General features: G+C 33.6%; 4 protein-coding genes across 7 annotated transcripts; 2 read left to right on the top strand and 2 right to left on the bottom strand.

Annotated features, from left to right (window-relative positions):
* Window positions 1-1,221: 1,221 nt before the first annotated feature.
* Window positions 1,222-2,653, bottom strand: LOC120214828. Its single transcript, XM_039212629.1, has 2 exons — window positions 2,375-2,653; window positions 1,222-1,424 (listed from the first exon to the last, which is right to left on the bottom strand). The coding sequence occupies exons 1-2, from the start codon at window positions 2,552-2,554 to the stop codon at window positions 1,251-1,253; spliced, it is 354 nt and encodes a 117-aa protein (XP_039068560.1). The 5' UTR covers window positions 2,555-2,653; the 3' UTR covers window positions 1,222-1,250.
* Window positions 2,654-4,470: 1,817 nt separating this feature from the next.
* LOC120214836 lies at window positions 4,471-5,995 on the top strand. The gene is made up of 2 exons (XM_039212638.1): window positions 4,471-4,875; window positions 5,609-5,995. The coding sequence occupies exons 1-2, from the start codon at window positions 4,496-4,498 to the stop codon at window positions 5,880-5,882; spliced, it is 654 nt and encodes a 217-aa protein (XP_039068569.1). The 5' UTR covers window positions 4,471-4,495; the 3' UTR covers window positions 5,883-5,995.
* Window positions 5,996-16,389: 10,394 nt separating this feature from the next.
* Window positions 16,390-18,757, top strand: LOC120214975 (3-hydroxy-3-methylglutaryl-coenzyme A reductase 1-like). 2 transcript variants are annotated; one of them, XM_039212767.1, is made up of 4 exons: window positions 16,390-17,512; window positions 17,615-17,796; window positions 17,896-18,280; window positions 18,316-18,757. In XM_039212767.1, the coding sequence occupies exons 1-4, from the start codon at window positions 16,527-16,529 to the stop codon at window positions 18,548-18,550; spliced, it is 1,788 nt and encodes a 595-aa protein (XP_039068698.1). In that variant the 5' UTR covers window positions 16,390-16,526; the 3' UTR covers window positions 18,551-18,757. The 2 variants fall into 2 exon arrangements, with proteins under 2 accessions (XP_039068698.1, XP_039068699.1); XM_039212768.1 differs by having other exon boundaries at window positions 16,391-17,512; window positions 17,896-18,242; window positions 18,363-18,757.
* Window positions 18,758-20,109: 1,352 nt separating this feature from the next.
* LOC120214978 (AT-rich interactive domain-containing protein 5-like) lies at window positions 20,110-24,584 on the bottom strand. 3 transcript variants are annotated; one of them, XM_039212782.1, is made up of 14 exons: window positions 24,455-24,584; window positions 24,307-24,387; window positions 23,548-24,209; window positions 23,415-23,454; window positions 23,045-23,097; window positions 22,718-22,763; window positions 22,468-22,560; window positions 21,818-21,922; window positions 21,623-21,674; window positions 21,461-21,527; window positions 21,288-21,354; window positions 21,150-21,200; window positions 20,509-20,601; window positions 20,110-20,328 (listed from the first exon to the last, which is right to left on the bottom strand). In XM_039212782.1, the coding sequence occupies exons 2-14, from the start codon at window positions 24,310-24,312 to the stop codon at window positions 20,224-20,226; spliced, it is 1,440 nt and encodes a 479-aa protein (XP_039068713.1). In that variant the 5' UTR covers window positions 24,313-24,387; window positions 24,455-24,584; the 3' UTR covers window positions 20,110-20,223. The 3 variants fall into 3 exon arrangements, with proteins under 3 accessions (XP_039068713.1, XP_039068714.1, XP_039068712.1); XM_039212783.1 differs by having other exon boundaries at window positions 24,307-24,322; window positions 24,492-24,583; XM_039212781.1 differs by having other exon boundaries at window positions 24,492-24,576.
* Window positions 24,585-25,854: the final 1,270 nt, after the last annotated feature.

Here is a 25,854-nt window from a genome sequence, read left to right on the forward strand (position 1 = left end):
GAATTATTATTTTATTATTATTATTTTCATATGATGTGGCATTTATTATTATTATTATTATTAAAATATAAAAATAATTTAAAATATAAAATAAAAACAAATGGTGGTCGTCCATTGTTCACTGGCATTGGATGCCATTGTCGACCACTGCAAATGTTAGCCGTTCGATCATAGATTTTATGGGTCGCTTCGCCTTGACCCCCGAGTCCCAATCTGGTGGTTGTTTCACCGAAAGATGTCCCAAAACCCATGAATCTCGATATAAACATTTCGGTTTCCTCACTTTTGATCTCTAATTCGTAGACTTCGAAACATATTCTGGTTCAGACTCAGGGGGTCGAGGCAAAACAACCCATAAAATTTGGGATCGAAACAATTACCATCTACGGCGGTCGACGGTGACGTCCAACGTCAATAAACAGTGGACAACCACCATCGATTTTTATTTTATATTTTAAATTATTTATATATTAAATAATAAAAAAACCACAACATAGAAAAATAATAAAATAATTCAAAATGAGCAAAATAGGAACAATTTAAAAGTTCAGTGAGGAAATTGAAAAAATTGAAAGTACGATGAGTGAAATAAGAGAGTAAAATTCAGTGAAGAATGATGTCTTTTACCCTATTTTCTTTAGAATACTCGGACCCTCAATGTTTTATTTTAAGATAAAAAGACCGCTCCATAAATAAAAATCATCAGTTGACAAACGATGAATACTCCATATAAGGATTTTTTAATCATAAAATGAAACATTGAGAGCCCGCAAACACTTCTCAACACAATTCATGTTCATGTTAACATATAACTATCAATCAAAAGTAAATAATAATAATAATAATAATAAAAAACATATAATGAAAAATAAATGATAATTTTATCAATTTAAAAATTTCAAAAACTCATGCTTTTATTTTATGTCAAAGAATATTCAGAATCTCAATTTGGAGTTGAAGAAATAAGAGCAGCCCATCCCCAAATCTGCACTTTGGTTGAACAGAAGAAATGTTAAAATGATGTCAACCTGTTTATTTTGGTTGAACAGAAACAACTTTTGATTTTGCTTTTCATAATTGAAAATCGAATATCGTATACTTGAAACTTGCAATAGGATGTGTCGGAAAGCAAACCTACGTATGTATATATAATCAATGCATATAAACTGAATAAGATTCTAAATATGGCAACCTGGCTGCAAAAATCTAGGAGAAGACATCAAAACTTCTTCATCTCCTTCATACAAGCCTCATTTCTTTGCCTTCGCGAACCTGAGGCATCGGTACTTTTCGCCACTTACAGTGATTTCCAGTGCCCCATCTTGGTTATCTTGATTCGATGCTGTTCCCATTGAAACACTCTTCTCTTTTTCGAGGTTTTCCTTTTCCGCCTTCAGCCTAGCCTCTTGTCGGGCAATCTCTGCCTGGAAGATAATTGTTATGTTCCTAATAACAAAAACTAGTCAAGCAACAGCAAGAGAACACAAGCATACACTTGTGCAACTATGAAGTACTTTTTCATACTACCATCATGCATAACTCAATTACGTAGTTTATATCATTCACATGCATGCTAAAAATACAGGGAATAGCCTTAGACCAGTGACTATACATATACAGAGAATCGAACCACTACAAGTTCGGATTTGAATCATCTTTACCTAAATCACAATACTTTATTATTATTATTTTTTGAAGTATCCGATCTTGGGCAAACGAAACATATCAGAAATAACCTTACAGTAGTGGCTGTACAAGTTTGGATGTACTTTAAATCACTCATGAGCAAACGAAACATATCAGAAATAACCTTACAGTAGTGGCTGTACTTTCAGAGCCATAAAAAATGGTAGTGACTGTACGTCTACAGATCATCGAACTAATCACCAATGCTTGTTGGGTAGAGTGGTAAGGAGCTCAATGTCCTTAAGCAAGGTGTTGGATTCGAGTCTTGGGGGTGGCAAAAACAATGCAAGGAAAGCTTTGCCTCTGTTTAGGAATCCGACCCGGCTCGACTTTGGATATAGTCAGGGTCTACTTCCCATTACTTGCAAGGCATGGGGATGCCTATGCCTATCAACCTCACTTAATCAACCTAATACGCCCAGAATTTGAGCAAATTAGCCACTCATTAAGAATTAACGAATAAAGACAATAAAAACCCATTATTCAAAACCCCAAATTCAAGATAAATGAAGAAAACCCAATCAACAAAGACCGTCTTCAATCTCACTTTCCATGAACTTTGGCAAAGCATGAAACAGTTGCAACGCAGGGCAATCAAGCAGTTATTTTGATGCCAGTTAACAAAAAATCAATCAACTTAAATTTTACATTTTGTTAATATGGAATGGGGGGGGGGGGGGGAACTGACCTCGCGGCGAGAGAGCTCGGCCTTCCATGCGGCTTCACGCTCGGCAACTTCACGCTCGCGTTCCTCGATGTAACTTTGCATCTCTCTCTCCTTCATTATTCTGTCTTGTATGTCGGCTTCCAACGCCTCTTTCAGCTTCTCCACGAACTCATCGACCACCGCCTTAATTCTCAGCGACATCTTCGTAGAATTTCTAGTGAACCGGACAATTCTTAGCTACTCCCAAATCAATTTTCGGTTGGGTTGATCGGACATCGAATGGAAGCCTCCTGGTCCCATGATTTTCAACGGATACTTTCCATTTTTCTCTCTTTTGAGTAATGAATCCAGAGAAACCCAAAAAAAGAAAGAGAAACAAGAGAGGAACAAGCAAAAGTATTTTCACTAAATGAAGGCAAGGTGATGCTAATAGGCCTGTAAATTAACTTAACATTTAGCGAGTTGCTAATGAATCGTATGGACGGAAGTTCGTTTATATTCATTGAACATGAATAAGGTTTTACGTTCGTTTAATTAAATGAACGAACATAAATAAATGACTCATTCGTTTATTTACGTTCGTGAATGTTTGATTATATGTTCGTTTATATTCGTTCATTTATGTTCGTTCATTTATGTTCGAACAAATGACAAGTTGAATATATTACGAAGATTATTGAAGTTGTTTGGATTTCCAGAAGATTGTTTTGTTGAACAAATTAACTTTAAGACTTTATTATGTTCATATAACTTATTTATGATTTATATATGTTATATGTTTGTCGTATTCGAACAAATTAATTCTAAAGTTACAGGTTATATTAATGAATTTTAAGTTGTTATTCTTGTTGTTTATTTTTTTTACATTCGTTTGTTGTGTTCGAATAAGTTTTTTTTTGTGTTTGTGCTGTTCGTTTGTGTTCGTTTATTATGTTCGTTTATGTTCATTCATTCGTGTTCGTTTATGTTCGTTTATTTATTAAATAAACGAACATGAACAAGCTATATATATTTCTTAATGAACGAACATGAACAAAAAATTTTGTTCGTTTATTTATTAAATGAACGAACATGAACATACCTCCGTTCATATACGTTCGGTTCGTTTACAAGCTTAGTTGGCAATGAAAATGAAATAAAACGCGTGAACGAGGAAGAAACCAATTCCCAAACTTTTGTTTTTTTATGGTTCAGGCCCACGTTGGGGCCTTATCTCATTTCAGCCCACCGTTGATGACCTTCAAAACGCTGCATTCTCCTTCGTTGCAAAAGAGAGAAAAAAAGGGTTAATCACACTAGACATCCCCCAATAGAATCCGAACTTTAAATTCACCGTCTTCTCGCAACAAAGATGTAACTCGTTAATGCCTCCAGCGGCGGATGAGTCACTTGCTTTATGCTAAAACACCAATTATCGTTGAAGACTTTCCTTTTTTTTTAACTCTTTCTCCGTAGCTTTAAACTTCAAAACTGAATAATTCATGTAAAGACACCATTTTTGGTGAAACACATAAGACTTCAACTCACGAACAGCCTCTATATACTGCTTCCACCAACGCACAGAGCCTGTAGCAAAGACATTACCTTCTTCTTCTTCATGGATGTGGGAATTGCCGAAAGGAGGATGAACTCACTCTGAATGTTCGGAGGGGACCACGTCGGTGTGAGAGTTGAGGTCGACGACTGGAAGTATACAATGGAACAGTCGATGATGAAGATTGAAGCTGAAGTGTTCTTTTTTTGGCTTTGACTTTTGGTGTAGTAGGCGCAGCGATTTCTTCCGGTTTCACTTGGCGAATTGTTGTTTGCCGACGTCGGAACTAAATAATTCAATGACTATAATAAAATTAAGACAATAATAAAATAAAATAATAAATGTAATACAATCTTGTAATACGTGTAGGTAATATAATAAATTTATTTATGATCTTGGATCCATCTGAATTATAATTAGTTTTGTTAAAATATATTGATTATAATGATTTATATATTGTTTATGATGCAGAGCATGCGGTCCCAAAAATCATGGTGCCATGACAAATATTTTCCCATCTTTCCTCTATAAAACGCAATCAAATCTTTCCCAATCGCAGAAAAAGAAAAAGAAAATATTTTTTCCCAGGAAACGAAATCCCAGTTTTAATGGAGGATTGCATGAGACTCAGCATGAGAAAGCTCGCCCTTTGGTACACAAAAACCTTCAAACCCCTAATGACCCACGATGAGCTCGACCCCATCATGGCCACCATGGGCTTCGTCGGTTTCCCTCCGATCCAGGGAAGTTCTTCCGCCTTCTCCTGGAAGGAATACGTCTACATGGCGTCCCCTGGGGTTTCGTGGCGGTCCAAGTCTTCGTCTTGCTTCCGTTCAACGACGGGTGGTGGCAGCGGTGAACCTCCGCCTAGACCGAAGTTGCCTTACCCCAGGATCGATGGGCTCCACATTTACACCTACCGCGCTTTCCTCGACGCCGTTAACTTTTATCTCGACATGTGCGACATTTCTGAACTCTTCCACGTTAGGTACCTCATTATTTTCCCTTTCTTTTTCTCTCTCTCTCTTCAACCAAGCAACCAATCCGTTTTTCTTTTCTGCTAATTTGGATTCTTCGAATATCAAATATGTCCAAAACAGAAAGTTCAAAAATTTGTTCCACATTTACTGTGTGTTGTGAATTCATTCCATTTGGGCCTAAAATGTTTTTAACGTATTCAATTCTGAACTTAATTTATAATTGTATAAACTTTTAGGGGACTAAAATATTTTTTTTTTCAATTTAGTAGGAGGTTATATTCATGTTCATATATGTATGGAATATTCTTGAACGATTATAGTATATCATCACACCTCTGTTTATGAATGTTCTCCGGATCATATTCATGTTTTTATGTATATTATATACTGTTTGTCTTTTTGTTCGATATAAACATGGAGAAAATTAAAATTTTGGGTAATGTAAGTAATATGTTTCTTGGTGAGGAAGTTTCAAACCTGTTAAGTGAAAATTAAATAAATGCAACTAGGTTGATGTATATCTTATAGTTTAATTCATTCTGAAAGAGGTGTGCAGTGCATGTGTGTGACCCTTGGGAATTTCTTTAATAGTTTTAGCAGGCTTTTCTTGAAGCATCTCAACAGGCAAATTCATGCAGAGTCCTGGATATTAAATTAAGTAAATGTTTCTCGAGCTCCATCACTTTCTATTAAACTAATAGGTTACACTGATTCTTTTTTTTTTGGGTGGGGGCTGGACAGGGGAATGCCGCTGAACCGGAGCCATGACCGGACCCGGAAATGGCGGTGCATGGAGGAAGACGATGGCATGTTTGTGTACAGGGAAGGAACATTGGAACAAACAGCGTACAATGTGTATCACTTCAACAAGGTAAACAACACCAGCGGCAATGGCGGATGCAATGGGTACGGTGGCCGTGTTATTCGAGACAAAGGGAACAACGATAATGAGAACAACAATAACAATAATGCCCCTGTTAGCTGCTTTGTTCCATTGAAGGATATAATAGTATGAACTAGAAACGTGACTTAGACTACCAATGTTGATGTAACTCGAATTACCCTTTCTTTTTTGCCCTTGGAAACGATGATATCACATTAAAAAAATATGAAAAAGAAGAGAGATGTGGGAGGTGGAAAGAAATTGATTTTATCTGGTATTAGTCTTGGTTTTTGAGTTAATTTGGACTCGCCATGATACTTCATTGAACCGACAACGTCGGCTCCCTGTGGCTCTCACATGGTGTTTGTTTGTCGGTCTGTGACAGTGACTTTGCTGCGCTGCTACTTCAGCTGGACCCTTGGCTGGTTGGTAAGCTTCCTAGGATTGGGCCTGGTTGTTGTAGCAAGCATAGAAGATGCAACTTGTTATGCTGTCTAGTCCAACTCCCAATTTTGGAACAACATATTTCTTTAACAAGTTCCCTATTTTAAGTTCTAAATTTTAATATAATAATATATCGTTGTAACTTCACCTAATCTTTTTTCGAAATCACACCTCTATTATCATTATTGAGTCTTGAGGTCTTTGAAGTTTTTCAGAGACTTCTGAGCTTTATATCCTTACCAGTTATATCCTATTGATGATATAGCCACATGATTACTTATAAATAGCTATCATTGTCCTAGGCTCAATACCAACACTGAGGGCTTATATATAAACCACCTTACAAAGGCTGGAGAAGGGGACTCTCCCCCCTCCTCTCTCTGTCTATTCAGATGATTGTTTATCATCATCTTCAAACCGTTTGTTGTCTCTTTCTCTTCCACCAATTACTTTTTTTAACTTTCTAATCAAATCCGATGAGATAACAGCCAAAACCACTAATCCATTTCTCCTATCAACAAGAATTAACTCAATAACCTGTCATTTGCATGGATAAGTAAAGTGCTTGGTTAGCACCATTATATCAACGAGAGCTTGGATGGACCAAAAGCTGAGAGTAGGTGATTCCATCTTGCATAAGAGCCTCAAGAGTGACACTTCCGTTAGACCGCCATTCGACTCTGATCGCAGAAGATGGAACAGTCCCTGGTTGTAAGTTGCAGCGAGAAATGAACTCTGAACCGTCAAATGCTCTGCTACACTCGAGCAACAACGTGCTTACAAGATTGAACCTCCAGGTCAGTTGACGCTATGAGTTGGCATAGAGCATGACTGTGTCTTCATGTACACATTACTATTTAGCATCCAAATTGTCGAAGATGACTGCTTTAATATATCATGAGTTTGCTTAGCGCTATTGCTTTAATATATCACGAGTTCCTTATTAGCAATTGGGTTTTTTTAGGATAGTTTGTTAGGCCTATTCTATGGCTTTGTTTTCCAATTTTGTTGATCAATCTGAGCTATATAAGCCTATTAATTGTAATGGGCTAAATATTTTTTTTGTTTGAAACAGTTTCAACAACATTTGACTCTCATTATTTTTTATATACACAAAACTCAACCTAAAACACGAAATGACCATCCAGCTCAGTTGGTAGAGCACAAGGTTCTTAACCTTGAGGTCGTGGGGATCGGGTCCTACGGAGGGCATTTCATAATTCGGAGGTCTCTTACGGAAGCTGCCCTCAACCTGATGTTGGGGGTAGCCTACTATCTTACCTCCCCCTTACCCCATATATATGGGAAAGGGACAGCCATTTTTTTTTTCAACCTAAAACACAATCATAGTCTTCTTCTCTTCATCACCACCGTTCATCATCTAACTACCATCCGACCGTCATGCTCTTTTCTTCACACTTCTATTGATCTATCGTCAATTTTTACGTTAAATATTTGTTCTTATATGATAATATGACATGTTAAAAAAATAATCTTTTAAATTTTAATGATATTATATTTTTTATCATTTTAAATTCAAATTATTCATACAATAAGTAATCACGTATTTAAAATTGAGATACGATCCAATTATATTATGTAAAACTATTTTAGTTATACACATGTTTAGTATCGTTAGCTGAGTGAAAATATGTGGATGAGTGAAACAGTAGGAAATGAGAAAACATTTACTGGAAAAAATAACTTAATCTCAACCATTTATTTGCGTTCATCTAACAATCCTAAATATGTGTAAAATTAAAATAGCTTTACACCGTATAAATAAATTTTAACCCATTAAAATTTTTAAAATTTGATTCACCTATTTAAAATATACATTCTATATCAGTTTTGATCCAACACTAATGGTAAATTGCTGGAAGAAATCGATTGATACAATATAAATACTTTAAAATTCAATTTATTTTTTAAATAAATAGATGCAATTCATATATACATAAACCACCAAATTTAGTTACAATCCCGTTACCCTGTATTTGACTATTCCCGTCTTTCAAACATATAAACAGTAATGAATGCATGATTTTATATTAGAGATAAATTTTTATAATTTTAGAAAATGACGAATTTATAAAATCGCGAGAGGTAAAAAATACTTTTAATAAAAATACATAATAAAATCTAAAATATATAGTATTTTTAAATTTTCAAGAGACTATTATCCTCACCCGGGATCTATTGATTTACATAAGAGTTAATTTTTTTTTTCATTAAAAGAATGGACTTTGGTAGGTGGAACATGTTGACTAAACTAGTTGGTTTTTGACCGCAACATTCTTTTTTATTAAAATCTCGTTCTTTTTCCCACCAAACAAGCTATTGGTAAAACAGAGTGCCAGACTTGAATGCTATTAAAGAATTATCCCCGGCAACGTTAGAACAAGTTACATTTTTAACCTAATAATTTATCTGTATTGAAAATCATATTTTAGAAAATATAATTTAATAATTGCAATTATACAATACAATATCGAAGTGTAACATTTTTAAAATTCATTTGTGTAGATTTTGATCAGTTTATTACTTATGTTCGTATTTTTTATGCCATGCTTTAATTGTTTTTCTAAAATTTTATTTATGACGTGTAGTCATTTTATAATCGAATTTATATTTTATTAATATTTTTAAAATAATTATCAATTTATCAAAAATCAATTGGTCTAATAGGACGAGATACTAAATTCTTTAAGTAAGGTCAGAGGTTTGAACCCTGACGTTTGCGAATGAAGCAAACTGGTCGCCCTCACCTCTGTAGTATCGGATTTGAATTAGTCAGTCAATAGATCAGATACTAATGATTAATTAAAAAAATTAGTCATCAGTTTAGTGTTGATGTTATCATGTTTTTCCCCTATTCCTAATAACAAAATTTATACTAATTTATTTCTCGTTAAGATTCCATTAATCCAAAAGGTTAAAAGCAAGTATTGTTAGGCCGACTAATTAATGTTATTAAAACTTTACCTACCTAACTATATATATAATTCTTTCTGAAAAAACATATACACACACATATATATATATATATAAACAAATATTATATATTATAAATAAATTTTGAATGTTGTTGTACCCTTTATGTTTTTTTCATAATCAATTTTACAAAAAAGCTCACATGGTAATATTTTAAACTTGCTTATGCATTTTTTTATATAGGATGTATATAAGGTAGAATTTATTCGAAAAATTCAATAATTTGAGATTAAACATTCATACACTTATGTAGACGTGGTATTCAAAACCAAGATTTCAAGCAATAACAACGATCTCTTGACCATTGAAATAGTTTGATTCATGCGTTATGTAATATTTTTATTACATTGATATTATTTAAAATAATTATGCATATGGTACATTAAGGTTGAATCTTTTAATTCCATTAACGAATTTAATAAATCGAGATATATATTTAATCAATGTTTAAAAAATAAAAATATTATAATTTTGTCATATTTCATTTTGAGATATTACACTTTTAATTCGTGTCAAAGTCAGCCCTCTTAAAAATTAAAATGATACAATTCCACTTTGTCCCCTCCAAATATTTTAAAATTATAATTTAATATAATAATGAACTTAGACTCTTCTTTTTCAAAAATCAATAATTCAATTTTAATTCTCTAGGTATAATTTAGTCAACTTTGCTAACATTAATAAGAAATTGATAGTGATGAAGATGTGATTGATTGATTGTTATGAATGGGAGTTTTATGGCTAAACAGTAAACAAGGTTTAAATCCACTATTAAGCCACTTTTTCACCTAATTAAACTAATATTTAATAATAATTCATTTAAAGGATGTTATTTTTCCAAATTCAGGTTCAAGTTATTGCAAAGACTAATTAATAAAATAATAATTATTTTTTCATTGGAAGAAAGTCTTCAACTAAAAAAAAGCCAAAAGTAACAATTAAAAATTTATCTATTAAAAAAATATCTATTCAAGTTGATTAGATGCTAATAATTATGTAATCATAGTTTAGGGTTCTAATTTAGTCAAAAGATAGGGTTGTTGCCATCGTTCAAGACTAGGTACGATCGAATACTTTCTACTACAATATTTATCGTTAATCAAGATCAAAAGTGAACTCAAGAGTCGATTACACAATACTTTCTACTACAATATTTATCGTTAATCAAGATCAAAAGTGAACTCAAGAGTCGATTACACGTGAAAAAAATTTAAACACCCTCACTATACTCATTATAGTTCAAGTACTACAACATGAAAGAGAAAAGTTAAGTATCAAGGTAAGAAAATTAATATAATTTGAGGGCCAAAATGAACATTATATAGAAATAAATAAATAAATAAATAAAAGTAATCTGTATTTTAGAGCTATTTTGGTTTAGGGCAGTTAGCAAATTTCTTTCAACATCTAGCATTAAACAAAACGCCTTCCTTTTTCCCAATACGTCTTCATCAAATATTAATACTAATTTGCTACCATAACCATGATGTTTTAACCAACACATGTCATGATGAAAATTGTAACATATTATTATTATTATTATTATTATTATTACGACAAGTTTCAATGCATATAATTTTATCCAAATTTGATTGAATATTACTAACAATATATACATTTATACGGTATTATTATTATTATTGTTAAGTGACTAGGGACGAAGCTATACTTCGTTCTGGGTTCACTATCTATCATTCTTTTATTATTAAAAATATATATATCGATAAATATTTACTTAAATCTCCAAATATTAATTTATTTTAATTTTATCCTTTATTTTATATTATTAACTATACTTTATCCTTTAAATTGATATCATGGTTCCATCCTTATAAGTAATATTGACACTTCATTATACAAGATTCGAACTCTACTCTCTTTTTCAATTATAAAAAATAAATCTAAAATAATATGCCGAAATTCAATGATGTCGATCGATATCAAAACGAAAACAATATACACATTAACATAGAATAACTTTGATATATATATATATATATTAAGCACATGGTTGGACCGAAGATATTTTATATTACTTAAGGCATAATTAAGCTTCCTTACCTCGGGCCTTTGCAAATTCAGTCAAAACAAACTGCATTATTTTCGGTGGTTAAATATGCATGCACGTATGAAGTTGAATACCGTATATAAATATATATTTTTTATATACACGTAAATATAACATACGAGCATAGTATGAAATTAATTTTGGACTGTATATAAATAAATAGTGATGCATGTGATTGATGATGGTGATGAGCATTCAAATTTCAAAGTCCAAATAAAAGAAAAATGGGCAAAAGCCTGCCAGCCACTTGAGACCGAGTGGACAAGCAAATCAATTAGCTTTATCATCGTTATTTTGTATTAAATGACATGTTTTGAAAACAAATATAAAAAATTAATTGGTTTTAATATAAAAAATTTCCGTGTTAATTATTATATATATAGGGACATGATCCAATTACATAGTGTAAAACATTTTAGTTTTACACCTTTTTAAGATCGTTGGATGAGAGGAAATCAAATGTTGAGATTAACAGTAGTAAATATGAAGATATTCACTGAAACAAACAAACAAACAATGAGTTAATCTCCTTTGATTTCCTTTCATCCAACGATCCTTAAAAAGTGTAAAATTAAAAGTTTTACGCTAGGTGTAATTGGATCATAACATATATATATATTGATGGTGTAAGATCTTATTTCACAAGTTAAGTTGATTGACAAACCTAAATATATCTTGTGAAAAGTTTACTTGCTTGACAAGTAAATTTTTTATGAAATATTGTTTTGTTAAAAATAATATTTGATCAATTATTTTTTTGTTACATACTCTACAACAATTAAAAATATTTTATTAAAAAAAATTATATCTCAAACCCTTTAAAGAATGCATAAAACTTGTTTAAAGGTTATTTGTTATTTTTATTGTATTGTTTAAAAAAGAAAATCGATGTTGAAGAATATATTATTTTATTGAGAAATATTATGAGTATACGATTGTGAGTTTTTTTTTTATGTTTATAATTAGTGTTAAATAGTTAATATCAATTATTTTATAGAAATAATAATTAAGATAATATTACGTAAGAAAGTGTCTAAAATCGACATGTGTAGTTAGGATAATAATACTAATAACTAATTGGTTTAGTATGATGAGATACTAGATCCCTTAAGTAAAGTCAGATATTTGAATATTGGTGTTTGCGAATGAAACAAATTGAGTAAATAGGATCGTTTTCGCCTCTGCAGTACCTAGATTATCAATAAATCAAATACACGTGGTTATACCAAGAAAAAGTTAGGATAATAATAATAATAATAGGAAAAATAAAATATAATTGGGTCATTTATTTAGGCTTGTAAATCAAACCATGATTAATTGATATGCGAGCCACTTGTTTTGTATCTATACCTTGTAATTAAATTGCTCCACCCAACACCTCATCACAATGGTACATATCACACGCCAACTAAGTAATCAAATTAGGTCATACTTGAGTTTAATAATTTTCTTTTCAATTGGTACTTAGATTTAAAAAAATATTTAAGACGATTTGATATTTTAATAATCAATCAGACTATTCACATAATATTAATCAATTTAAATGATGATGTCATCAAATATCACATACTATTAGGGATGGACTGAGAGGGACATGTGAGAGTAGTCGTTCACTTGTAAATTTAAAATTATTGTCTATTTTAGATTTTTTCTATGTATTTTCAATTGAAATCTGTTTTCGTCATTTAAAATTTTATAAGTTCGTCATCTCCAGCGTAAAGCTCTGCATCCATCCCTGCATATCACAACTTGGATAAATCAAATATTAATCTTAGTTAAGTTATTTTCCTTATAGGTATGTTGGGTTAATGTAATTAGTATGGGGTTCAAAACTTCCTTAATTATGTTAACTATCATTTTGCTATGAACATATAAAGTGATGTTAATAATAAAAAGAGAATGTTATTCTCCCTAAAGGTTTTAAATTTAAGTACATGCGTCTGTAAGACATGTGAATTACCAATAAATTAAGAAAAATCTAAATAAATATTATCTTATAATTCTACTACAAGAAAACAACTATCGTTTTTGTTATGAAATCAATCGATTAGACTGTAGATTTTAAAGGTTAGGTTACTTAGGTGGTGTTTGTTTTTGCAGAGGTAAAAGATCTGCAGTCTGCGGACCACATCTGCAGGCATTTGCAGCAGAAGAGGTGGACCAAAAGTCTGTAGTCTGCAAGAAGAAGACTGTTTGTTTTTTAACGTATGCATACTGCTAAAATAAACTGAAATATAAATAAACTGATTTTTTAAGCTTAAAAGAGTTTTGCAATACTGAAATTTAAATAATCCATACAACTACAATAATAAATTTTTTAAAATAAATCAATTCATATTTTAAAATAAATCAATCCATACTAAAATATAAATCAGTTTGCACACGCCTTACTACTGAACCAAGCTGGATGTTTGTGTCATGAATTACACAATACCTTATATATTGAACCTATACCACATGAAAAGTTTAAGACTAGACCACTAGAACAAGATTATATATAAATTTTTTAATTAAAAAAATAAAACCACTAATTAAATAAAAAAGATACAATTTTAAAGTATATATAATATTTGAATTATAAATAAAAATAAAATATTAAATTTATTTTAAAAGAAATCAATCCATATTTTTTGTTCTTTGAAGAGGTTAGAAGAGATTTGAAGACATAAGGCCACGTCTGCGCCAAGAAGAGGACGCGCAGACGTTAGAAGAGCTTTTGTCTTCTAAAAAAACAAACAGTCTGCGAAGCCCAATGTCTGCGCGTGGTCTGCGCGGCACAGACATAAGAGCTTTGAAGACATTTAACAGTGAAAACAAACGCTACCTTAATTAGTTAAATTAATATAACGTCCTCAATTGACATATGATTATGATTTATGAATATGAATTTTGAATAAATTTTTTCTTGGTACATTTCACTCTTAAAGAGAGAAAGTCAGGATTGAACTAATTTGAAGACAATGAAAAGAAACAACTATAAATTCAAATATAGACTATAAAACGAACACCAAACATTAAAAACAAGCATACATACACCAATCTACGTAATTTTCAGCATATGTATGTAGGGACGGAGGCAATATTTTATGTTAGGAGAAAAACTTTTAAAATTTTAGGAGGTGACGAACTTATAGAAATTTAAGGGGACAAAAATAGGTTATTAGTAGAAAATACAAAAACAAAATCTAAAATATATGATGATAATTTAATTTTTTTTAACTGTCTCCTTCAATCCATCCTGGATGCATGCACATGCATTCTTCTTGAATGCAAGTTCTACCTGTCTGGAAATGACTTGTTTCTTCCAACTGCTTTTATGTGGAAGTGAACACTCAATAAATTTAGGGTCTTCACTGTCTTGGAATCTGTCCCATTTTTATTAATGGAGTTCTTAATTGAAGATGGTTGTTTTTCCGAACTCTAACCTAATTTGGGCACGTAGTAATGGTCTAAAAGACGACAATATTACAGTCAATATTCTGCTAAGAAAAATTAACTGGGCAATAAAGAATATATAATATAAGGTTAAGTTTTTCTAGTTTGGTTGGCCTGACTACGCCTGCACTGCTGCGCACACATGTATATTTAAATAAATACAGAAGAAATAGTATAATTTACATGGTTTTTTATGAAGAAAACTTGGTCATGCAGTCCAAGTCTTCAGCACATGGCGATGAATAATTATCATATTGCTTATTATTATTATTTTTTTAAAAAGAAAAAAAACCCTTCAATTCTATCGTCTATATCATATTATTAATTTTCTTATACAAATGTGGTAAGCAACTTAAATTTTATTATCATCTATCTTCATGCAGTCCAGTTTGAATTTTCATGTCATAGACTGAAATTCAGCTCTTTTGTCTGCAGAAACCAGCGGCGTTGAGGAAACGAATTCTTCCTTGTCTAATGAAATATTTTTCAAATCGTATAAAGAGATTAATATTCTTTATTTTAGAAAAATCGTTCATTTAACCTATATATATATATATATATATATATATATATATGTATGCGTTCTCTATTGAAATTATCGTATACCATTAGATTTATATTCTGCGTGCATGATTTAATCATGCACTTGTAAGTTTTAATTGATTTTGTCTAACTTCATTATTATTTAATATAAACGATAATTTTTAAGAAAAAAATAACAAAACCAAATCGATGGAATTGATTTAGTTTTCGTTATTTTTCTACAATGGTAAATATTCGATTTATTAGTCAATTGATCAAGATCAAATATTATAAATGTTCATTATAAAAATGACCATTCAAATTTAATTTTCTCTATTCGCAACGTCACGATGAATTTATAATCGTTAAAAAAATAACAATTTTTAATCATAAAAGCATGTTTACAAAAGAACAAAATATAAAAAATGGATATATGCAACTACTAAATCATACCAAAAGTATTCTCTTATATATTTCTAAAATTTATATAAATTAATTCAATTATATTTTTACTTTTTAAGTGCCATATTTTTTTTTTATAGAAACATGCTCTAAATTTTAATCTTCTCATGTTAAATGCCATTTTACATATTAATTCGAAATGACAGTAATTGATAATGAGTTCTATATATAGGGTCGATATTTCTCTAGGGTTGCCATCCCAATTAATTTCCATCTGACTTTGTAATCAGGAAAAGGTCAAAATAGGTTCTCAGTCCTTGTACTTTAGTAAAGTTTTATATCCAGTCCCTAACTTAAAAAGTTCATTTTTATATATAAAAAATACTTGTTTAATCAGAAAGATTAATTTGACAAAAGATGTCATATTACGGTCTAAATTTATGAATATGTAAGAATTGAGGAAAAATGATACAAATTTAGGAATAGGTAAAAGATTGATAAATTATAAATAAATGACAGAAAATACCAAAATAAGAGTATTGGGGGAAAAAGCGAAAGAGCAAAACGAAAAAGGAAAATGAAATACGGAGGGAAGGTGCAGACAAAGCATTTGCCCCAACACTGCCTTCAAATTCTTTCTTTGACTCTTCTCTTCGTGGTTTATTAAGTCATAAGGTACTACAGTAGCACATGCCAAGCATTGTCCTCCTATTCTCTTCACGCGCATTTAGCACGCGCTCTTCCTCTAATCCTATAAATACTGCCTTCTCCTTAACTCTGCCTTCTCAAACTCGAACCCATCTCATAAACCTTTGAAAGAAACTAACTGAAAATCGACTCTCGTTTGCTTCGGTTTTCTCCTACGCTTCTTCACCGCCGGAATTCTGCTTCCTCCGCCGTAAACACCCAAAATGGAGGCTTCCCGGCTATCTTCAACTAAACCCGTTCAAGCTCTGAAGCCGACGAAGACTGTTTCTTTAGATGAAGATGTCACTAAAGCCTCCGATGCATTGCCGCTTCCTTTGCACCTGACGAATGCTGCTTTCTTTACCCTTTTCTTCTCGGTGGTTTACTTTCTTCTTTCCAGTTGGCGTGAAAAGATCCGTACCTCCACGCCTCTCCACGTCGTCACCTTCTCCGAGATCGTCGCGATTATCGCCTTTGTCGCATCGTTCATTTACCTTTTGGGGTTCTTCGGGATTGACTTTGTTCAGTCTTTGGTTTTCCGACCGACCCCCGACGTTTGGATTTCCGAGGACGAGGAGGAGGAAAATGAAGTTCTGCTTCGTAAAGAAGATGCCCGTAAAGTCCCTTGTGCACAAGCTCTCGATTGCTCGCTGCCTTCTCTGCCTCCTCAGGCACCCATCGTCACTGCCCAGAAAGTGTTCGATGAAAAGCCTGTGACAGTTTTAACGGAGGAAGATGAGGAGATAATTAAATCCGTAGTGGCGGGAACAACCCCTTCTTATTCGTTGGAATCGAAACTAGGTGATTGCAAGAGAGCGGCTGCAATCAGGCGTGAGGCGTTGCAGAGATTAACTGGGAAGTCGTTGTCTGGATTGCCCTTGGAGGGGTTTGATTACGAGTCGATTTTAGGGCAGTGTTGTGAGATGCCGGTTGGATACGTGCAGATTCCCGTTGGAATTGCTGGGCCTCTGTTGCTTAATGGAAGAGAGTTCTCGGTTCCCATGGCAACCACTGAAGGATGCTTGGTGGCCAGCACTAATAGGGGTTTCAAGGCTATTCATTTGTCTGGTGGAGCTACTTGTGTTCTGTTGAAAGATGGAATGACTAGAGCTCCTGTCGTGAGGTTCGGTACGGCGAAAAGGGCAGCTGATTTGAAGTTCTATTTGGAGGATCCCGATAGCTTCGAGACCTTATCTGTTGTTTTCAACAGGTTTGTTTCGACATTTTTTGAAGTTCGGATTGATTGATTTAAAATTGAAGCTAATATCTGTAATGGTTTATTGAAAGTTTTGGAATTTTTTGGTGGTTGCAGATCAAGTAGATTTGGTAGGCTTCAAAGTATCAAATGTGCAATTGCAGGGAAGAATCTGTATATGAGGTTCACTTGCAGTACCGGTGATGCAATGGGGATGAACATGGTTTCCAAGGGAGTCCAAAACGTTTTGGATTTCCTTCAAACCGATTTCCCTGACATGGATGTCCTTGGCATCTCCGGTAAGTTTCCTTTTTTTTTTGCAGACTTGCACTATTTGTGTTATATCTCTATTTACCGCTCGACTTAGATTACTGAATGTTATGGATTTGTTCATGTAGGAAACTTTTGTTCCGACAAAAAACCGTCTGCAGTAAATTGGATCGAAGGACGAGGCAAATCTGTTGTCTGCGAAGCCATCATTCCAGGCGATGTGGTGAGGAAGGTCTTGAAGACAAGTGTGGAATCTCTCGTGGAGCTTAACATGCTTAAGAACCTTACTGGCTCAGCCATGGCTGGAGCTCTGGGTGGATTCAACGCTCATGCTAGTAACATTGTGTCTGCAGTCTTCATAGCTACTGGTCAAGATCCGGCTCAAAACGTCGAGAGCTCTCATTGCATCACCATGATGGAAGCTGTTAACGACGGCAAGGACCTTCACGTCTCTGTCACAATGCCTTCTATCGAGGTAATCAATCGTGTCACTGTCCGATTATTGAAACACAAGAATTTTAATTACCAAAAACAAAATCCGGGTTATTGATGTTAGTGCCTAATTATCTGTATTCCTCCATGATTCATCCTTTAGGTTGGCACTGTTGGTGGTGGAACTCAACTTGCATCTCAGTCAGCATGTTTGAATTTACTCGGAGTGAAAGGTGCAAGCAAAGAGACGCCCGGAGCAAACTCGAGGACACTGGCAACCATAGTAGCCGGTGCGGTCCTTGCTGGGGAGTTGTCGCTCATGTCTGCAATTTCTGCTGGGCAACTAGTTAATAGCCATATGAAGTACAACAGGTCAAGCAAGGATGTTTCCAAGGCTTCTTCCTAGAGAGGAAAAAAGTTTCAAAAACCCCATGGTAGAAATGTACCGAGGAAACAAATCTCTTTGTAATAAGCTGGAAGGAGAAATCGTCCCTTTGTAATTCTTCTTTTATTTATTTTGTATTTTCTTTCTTTTATATTATATAATCTAAGACAAAAGCCCAGGGCATGTAACCTTAGAAAACGTGAAAAATAACACAACTGTTAATTAAACATATTTTACGTGATCATCCACTAAGTTTTGCTTTATTGTATTGTTTATTATAATCTCATTTTGTTCTTCTTATTTCTGATTGGGTATATTAATATAAATATCACTAAATTGATTCATTTAACAAAAGAAAGATCTGAGAAGGATCTTTGCGAGCAAGAGGGAACAAAACAAAGATCTGGAAAAGATGCCTTCCAAGGACTATTATCATAATATATTGAATAAACTTTGAAGTTAGTTACTCCAAATATATTGAATATTATCTCATGGTGATCATCACCATTAAATTTTTAACAATAAAGTACTCAGACGAAACTTAAACTAAATGTTAAGTTTGGTTTTTGAAAATATAAAGTTTCAAGTATCAAAGTTGAACAAAAGTAATAATTTAGTACTGAATGTGTAGTTTATCCTAGAAATTATAATACAAATTGATATGTGGAAGTAGGTATGCAATTTCGTCATACTTTAATGAGCGTCTTTTCCACATGAAATGCGTGCATCCTCCACGTTAGTCTAGTGTTTTATTTTCACACGGCAAAATTTATATTTTAAAATACATAAACATTCGATCTATTAAAATAAAATATGATTTTCTCATGTAATAAAAGTTATTGATAAATCGATCTAATGTTAAATCATTTGATTATTACTTTTTCTGATATATAATAACAAACGACGAAATATTAATTATAAATGATACAGTTGTAATATGACAATTTCTTATTGATCGTGAAGTATAGTAATGTGAATTTAGGTGGTAAGTAAGTTTGAGATGAGTTTGAGTTTCGTTGAACTTAATTTAATTCGAAAAGCTTAAAATTGAGTTTAATTTAATTTGAAAGTTCATAAATTTAAAATTATCTCGAACTTAAAATTAAAATTTGAAGTTTGACTCAAACTTAAAAAAACTTAAAATCGAAATATTCTCGTACTTAGCTCGATTGAAGCTGAAACTCAAATTCGAATCTAAAGTACATGAAAATCTTATATTACAATTTTAAAAAATACATATAAATGTTAATATTATTAATAATTTAATTTAAAAAAATTAAAATATTATTTTTTTGAATTGCTCATGAACTTTTCAACTCATGGATCAAGTAGCTCACTTTTAAGACTCTTGCATTTTGATCACCCAACTTTGGAATAAAAAAATAGATCATAGCATGAGAAAATCCTAATTTTGGAAAAGTGGTAGAAGATAAGAACAGGTAGTTTTTAGGACCTTTACAAACTTGACCGAGTCGAGCTTAAAGAAGAACATGAATGATGGCATTTGAAAAGAAAAGAAATGCTTAATGTTGGAAGATTGGCTGTATAAACTCTGATCAATAAAATTGTGCAACTGCTGAATTTGATGATCAGACGTCAGTTTCAAACTAGAGAAATCTCTACATTAAAAGCCTACACGTTATACATCCGACTGATCGATAGGGGCGCGCACGAACAGCTGACCCTGCAGGGTAACGACGGCGGAGGTCTTATTCGGGTTGATTCTGGACGGCAAGCTGACGACCTGGACAAGCACAACCATGTATTGATAACGAAAAAGGTTTCAGAAAAAAGAAACAATATTGATTGAATACGGAATTCCATTGTCAGGAAAACAGTGGCTACCGATCCGAGTAGGCATTTATAATGGCTATCGAACATGATTACCGTTATCCATATTGCGATTTCATCGAATAAGACGAACCTTTTTAAAGGGTGTAACACCCCAGGGATTGTTCAGTTCTCTTGGTTCACCGGATATAACCAAGTGTCCTGCTTGATCGGACTGAACATGCACCTGATTCATTTAAGCACATGCAGACTGTTATAAACGGATTTGAAAAATGAGAACAGATGCGGAGATTAATCTTAATTAGTTGGTTGCATTGAATCTCTCTCGGAAATTCACCGAAAGAGTCGTGTAGCGTTTATAACGGCTATACTCGTGCAAACCTAGCAGTTAGTATTAAGAACCTTAAATGGTAAAGCCTAATGAGTCTTTAACTATTCGATCAGCCTTCTTTCATGAGCTACATGAGCGGGAAGTAAGTCGCTTGTGCACCCGAATAAATTTCTTAGTACAGTTCATGAGCTACATCAACAGTCTTAACTATTCAAGCAGCCTTTGTTCACGAGCTACATGAACGGGGGAGTAAGTCGCTTGAGCACCCGAATAAATTTCCTAATAAAGCTCTACTATGAAAGGAAAAAATAAACTAATACATTTGCAACAGCATCCTTCTGGCTAAAATGAGATCTCTTCTATTGAGGCGTTACCTCTTTAAAGTTCCGCAATTTCAAATTCGAAGGGACTACCAGTAGACATGAAGAGATATATATACTGACCTCATCACGCAGAAACCCGGGAACCAAAGCGAATACCTCATAGCAGTCAGCCTGGGAAGGGGGAAGAAAGAGGTAGATTCATAGGATATAGCGATGTAGCACACTGTCCTCAAGAATTATCACGAGAGAAAGACTTACGGTTTTTTGCACATTAATCTTCACCCAATCAGCCGGGGCTCCAATATCGACAACCATAGTATCTGACCTGCCAAAAGAAGGCCTAGTTTCAGCACCTTCAAAAGTCGAGATATTGTTTCAAAAGTTTTACAGAATGGAAAAATAAAAGGAATTAAGTAATAGGCAATCATAACCGTAGTTTTTTCGGTTTAGGTGGAGCAGCTTGGACACAAGTTGATGGCTTTTTGCGCTTTAATGAACCTGAGACAACAGACCAAGTCTCGGGCATAAAGAATAACTTTTGGAATTGTTATCGCTGAATGTGTTTGGCCAGCCAATTAGACTATTAGAAATACCAGAATTTTTAGGTTGTCTGTCAGTTTTGGGTGTCGGACTCGAGTTTTTGTCCTAGAAAATTAAGGAAACATACATAAAAAACGGTGAAATCAGAGCAGATGAAAGCGGGAAAACAAGAGGGGGAAACTAAACAAAAGATTAAATCGATAAGGCACGGAAATTTTCCACAAAAACTTGATGATTGGATGACAGACCTCTCCATTATCAAGAACAAGCTGAGAATGCCAGCTCTGCATAGCACGAGTAGCAGCATCCCTCTTTGCCCTACCGGACCCAGGAGCTTGAGTACTATCAGGAGGCTACACAAAATTTATAGAAGTCATTGGATAATATATTTAACTTACTATTGGAAACGAGGAGTTACTATGTTTATGGTTACTATGCAAATGCTTTGGTAAATTATTTAATGTGGACGTGGTAAATCCGATTTCACTCATATCAGTATATCACAGAGAGTTCATTAAGGTTAAGGACCCCCAGCATTTAACATGAACTTCATAACTGGACTTATCTATCATATCCTTTCACAAAGCAATCCATCCGTCAAAACATCTAACATGCCGGCATAATTTTTGTGTATGCCATCAATATAGCATTTCTATAACCGCACACACCTCAACATGCACGTAGTCCTATCAATTGAAGAAAACTTGTGCATATGCAAAAGTCAAAAATCTCATTTCTTCATAGTACAAAAGAGGTAAAAACTACGTGAAAGGAAAATGTGGTAAATATAAAATATGGATACGACAAACAGCGTTCATGTTAACAAGTAACATTGAAACAAATATGCTATGCCAAGCGGATCGGAAAGCATTATAATAATATAATTATTGGATTTTACCGGACTAACAACCGTGATAGGCTCTATGAGGGAAGGAACAGAATGAGGGAGTACAGCGCCATGCAATTTATGCTTTTCATACTCGAGCAGTGCCTGCACAAATTGGTGGAACCAAATCATAGGAGAACCACAAGCCAAAATAGAAAATAAAGATAATTTATATTAGAGAAGACGGAGGAAGGGACGTGGCCTTAATTCAAAGAGTATCTCTGTTACTATAATCAATGGAAATATGTGGTTAGAACCCAACCTTCTCATAAAAGATACGGAATGTCCAAGACACAGTAGTACAGGTCCTATGCGCAACAAATAAGTAAATAAAAGGTTAGCCATAATTGTGGTATAAGGACACGAGGGTGCTTCATTAACAAATTCTATTCATAAAAACAGGAAACCGAGTTAGCAAACATAAAATTTTAATCCCATAGATTTTCCCACACAATATAAAATGTCATACGAAATCAAAATTCACCAACAATTGAACAAGCAGTTTTAATAGTAGAAAAGTGTAGGCTTTTCAGTACTCAAGTCAAGCAAATCGCTAGCTCATCAACAAGACGTTACAGGTTATTCTTACTTTGGGGGATTAAACGATTCTCCCACCTGCCTCCACAATTTGCACGAGGTCACCTACAAAGTCCATGGCACAATTAGGAAAGGAAGTCCATAACTACTTCATATTCATAACCATAAAAGGCAAGCGAATTTTTTGTCGTTACTAAATAAACATTAAAACATAATTAACGGCCTCTTTCATGTTCGGTAAAACCCAACTAACTACAACCAGATAATTTCACAGACAACAATGACTTTGCACATGCAGATGCTGTACACACAGGCATCTCCTTCAAAAAGTATCAGGAAAGCAACACATTACCAAAGAACTTAAACGATTGATATGCCATTTGATTTTAGTTTTACACTTTCAATTTAATGTACAAGCAAACCTGTTCATAGCCTCCCAATTTGATGACAACTCTCCATAACCTTTAATCATATCAAAAAGGGAAGAACAGTTAACACAAAGACTTCAATTTTATCAAGGAAAATGATGAACATGCATACTTGAAAAAGGCTTACTTGAGCAAATTCAAATCCTCCTTGTAAAACTTAGGGTGTTTGAATTCAAGGTTATTCTCCTTGTAAAATGCTTCAACCTCTTTCACGAAAGCCACTTGCTCCTCCTCCAAGTCGGACCAGTCGTTGTCGAAGCACATGTTAGGGTTTTTGTCATCGAGTTCTCTCGATGTGGTCTGCTCCTGATTGTCAACTCCATCGGCATCACCTTCGGGCTTTACTTTTATTTCAGCAGTGGGGATTCCACAGAGTTCATTGTCATGTTCAATTTCATCCGTTCTGGTAACAGTTTCGGCCACAGATTTGTCCTCAACATCCTTAAATTTACCATCTTCATCATCCCCAGAATTTAAAATCTCCTCATTTTGAACATCAGCAGCATCAACAACAACATTGTGAGCCTTGTCATGATCCTCACGACCGTGGGTTTGGTCAGAAACAGCTTGTCCTTCAACGGAATCCAGGTTGTCGCAGACCGGCTGAGCCATCAATTTCCCATCTTCTTCAACCTGAATATGGTCTTTCACTTTAGCGGCTTCTTTTTCAGTGTCCATTGGAGCTAAACAGTCAGCTTCGGCTACAACAACACCCTCAGTTCCTTCCAAGAGTGGCTTGGAATCATCCATCTGAGCCTCACTACCACTACCGACCATCTTCTCTTGTTCCTAATTAAAAAAAACATAAAACCAAACTCTTTTTCAATTAAATTCACAAAACAATAACAAAAACAATATCACAAGAAACAAGTTTCCTCATACTCACAGACATCACTTGCTTTCTGGATTATCAACAAAATAAACAAGTTTTTTAAGAAAAGAAAGGGGTTTGACTCTTTTTAAGCCCCTGCATTAAAAATACATGGGAAAAAGAGGGAAAAGAAACGGGTGAGACAAAATCCTGAAGAGGGTACGGCATTAATGAACCTAACAAAACAAAAAGAAACTTACTTTGGCTGTCTTTGTTGGAGAGAGAAAAAGCTTTAAGACCAAGCTCAGAGTTGAACCCTGGCCCGCTGAGTTAGGTGCTTCACTCGGCCGAGCCTGGGTTTTTGGGGAATTTTTTGAAACGGGAGAAACGGAAACGAAAATACTCGGGATAGTTGGAGCAGACAGGACAGGTAATTCAACCGCAGTTTTCTCTTCTTTCTGTGAGGGTAACAATAAATAGCTGAAAATCTCTCCGCACGTGTTATCTATCCAATTCAAATTTTGACGCTCTTTATGGGCTTTAAGCCTACTAACACGCTCTCTTTATGAGCTTTAGGCCTGTTAACATCATGGCATGTGTATTTAGGTATGGTCATTTGATCATAATTTAATAGATTTTGACTCGATCTAATATGATTAGACTTGGATTATGGTATAATTTTCTTTAAGATTAATGACAAAAATAAATGTTCAAACTATACCTTTTGTTCATTTTAGGTGATTAAAGTATTTTGTTCAATGTGAGTGCCTAAAAAAGTTTTTTGTTACTCTTTTAAATACATGTTCCATCACGACTGTTAAAAAATCGTTATTCGGCACGTGTTGTATTTATATTTTTTAAATTTTAATTTAAAAAACTTAAAACTATATTAAAAAAAATAAAACTATATTAAAAAAATTCTAATTTATCTAAAATTAAAAAAATCCCTAAAAAACTCTAAAATCCCTAATCCTAGTAGCATCTCCCCTTGTTGATCGTTGTCGCCCTTGTTGTTGTCGTCGCCCTTGTTATTGACCATTTCATCGTCAGCACTTGTCTTCATCCTTAATCTGGTTTAGGATTTGAGGAAGAAAACCATCGCTTGTCACCCTTGAGGAAGAAAAAGATTCAATGTTGCCCTTCTCATCGTTCTACTCCGACATTGTCATCATTTTGTTCCAACCATCTAGGTAGCGGTGTTGATGAAGGCAGTGGTATTGGTGGTTGGTTGTGATTTTTTTTATTTGTGCTTGTTGTCATGTGATATTGGTGGAAGAAGCTAATCGGTTGGTATGATTGGAGTTTTGGTAAATTGGCGATGTTGGTGGCGGCTATCGGTGGTAAGGGGATTGGAATTAGATATTTTAGGAATTTAAATTTATTTTATGATTTTAGAAGAATTTAGGATTTAAAAAATATATAATTTTAAGTTTTTTAAAATAAAATTTAATATATATATATATATATATATATATATATATGACACGTATTATATGACGATTTTTTAACGGTCATGACGAATTATGTACATAAAAAGATAACATCATAAACATTAGGCACCTACTTCGAACAAAATACTTTTATGCACCTAAAATGAGCAAAAAAAATATAGTCATTGACGGA

The sequence above is a fragment of the Hibiscus syriacus genome, unplaced genomic scaffold, assembly GCF_006381635.1.
Source record: "Hibiscus syriacus cultivar Baekdansim isolate YM2019G1 unplaced genomic scaffold, ASM638163v2 tig00110109_pilon, whole genome shotgun sequence".
Taxonomy (NCBI): Eukaryota; Viridiplantae; Streptophyta; class Magnoliopsida; order Malvales; family Malvaceae; genus Hibiscus; species Hibiscus syriacus.

Coding starts and splice junctions, on each gene's coding strand:
- LOC120214828 (XM_039212629.1), bottom strand. CDS start 2,554: ATGTCGCTGAGAATTAAGGCGGTGGTCGATGAGTTCGTGGAGAAGCTG. Junction 1,425..2,374: donor CCGAGCTCTCTCGCCGCGAG/GTCAGTTCCCCC, acceptor ATTATCTTCCAG/GCAGAGATTGCCCGACAAGA.
- LOC120214836 (XM_039212638.1), top strand. CDS start 4,496: ATGGAGGATTGCATGAGACTCAGCATGAGAAAGCTCGCCCTTTGGTAC. Junction 4,876..5,608: donor TCTGAACTCTTCCACGTTAG/GTACCTCATTAT, acceptor GGGGCTGGACAG/GGGAATGCCGCTGAACCGGA.
- LOC120214975 (XM_039212767.1), top strand. CDS start 16,527: ATGGAGGCTTCCCGGCTATCTTCAACTAAACCCGTTCAAGCTCTGAAG. Junction 17,797..17,895: donor GGATGTCCTTGGCATCTCCG/GTAAGTTTCCTT, acceptor TTGTTCATGTAG/GAAACTTTTGTTCCGACAAA. Junction 18,281..18,315: donor GTCCGATTATTGAAACACAA/GAATTTTAATTA, acceptor ATCCGGGTTATT/GATGTTAGTGCCTAATTATC.
- LOC120214978 (XM_039212782.1), bottom strand. Junction 21,528..21,622: donor CAGACAACCTAAAAATTCTG/GTATTTCTAATA, acceptor CTGTTGTCTCAG/GTTCATTAAAGCGCAAAAAG. Junction 20,329..20,508: donor GTGTTACACCCTTTAAAAAG/GTTCGTCTTATT, acceptor GTGCTTGTCCAG/GTCGTCAGCTTGCCGTCCAG.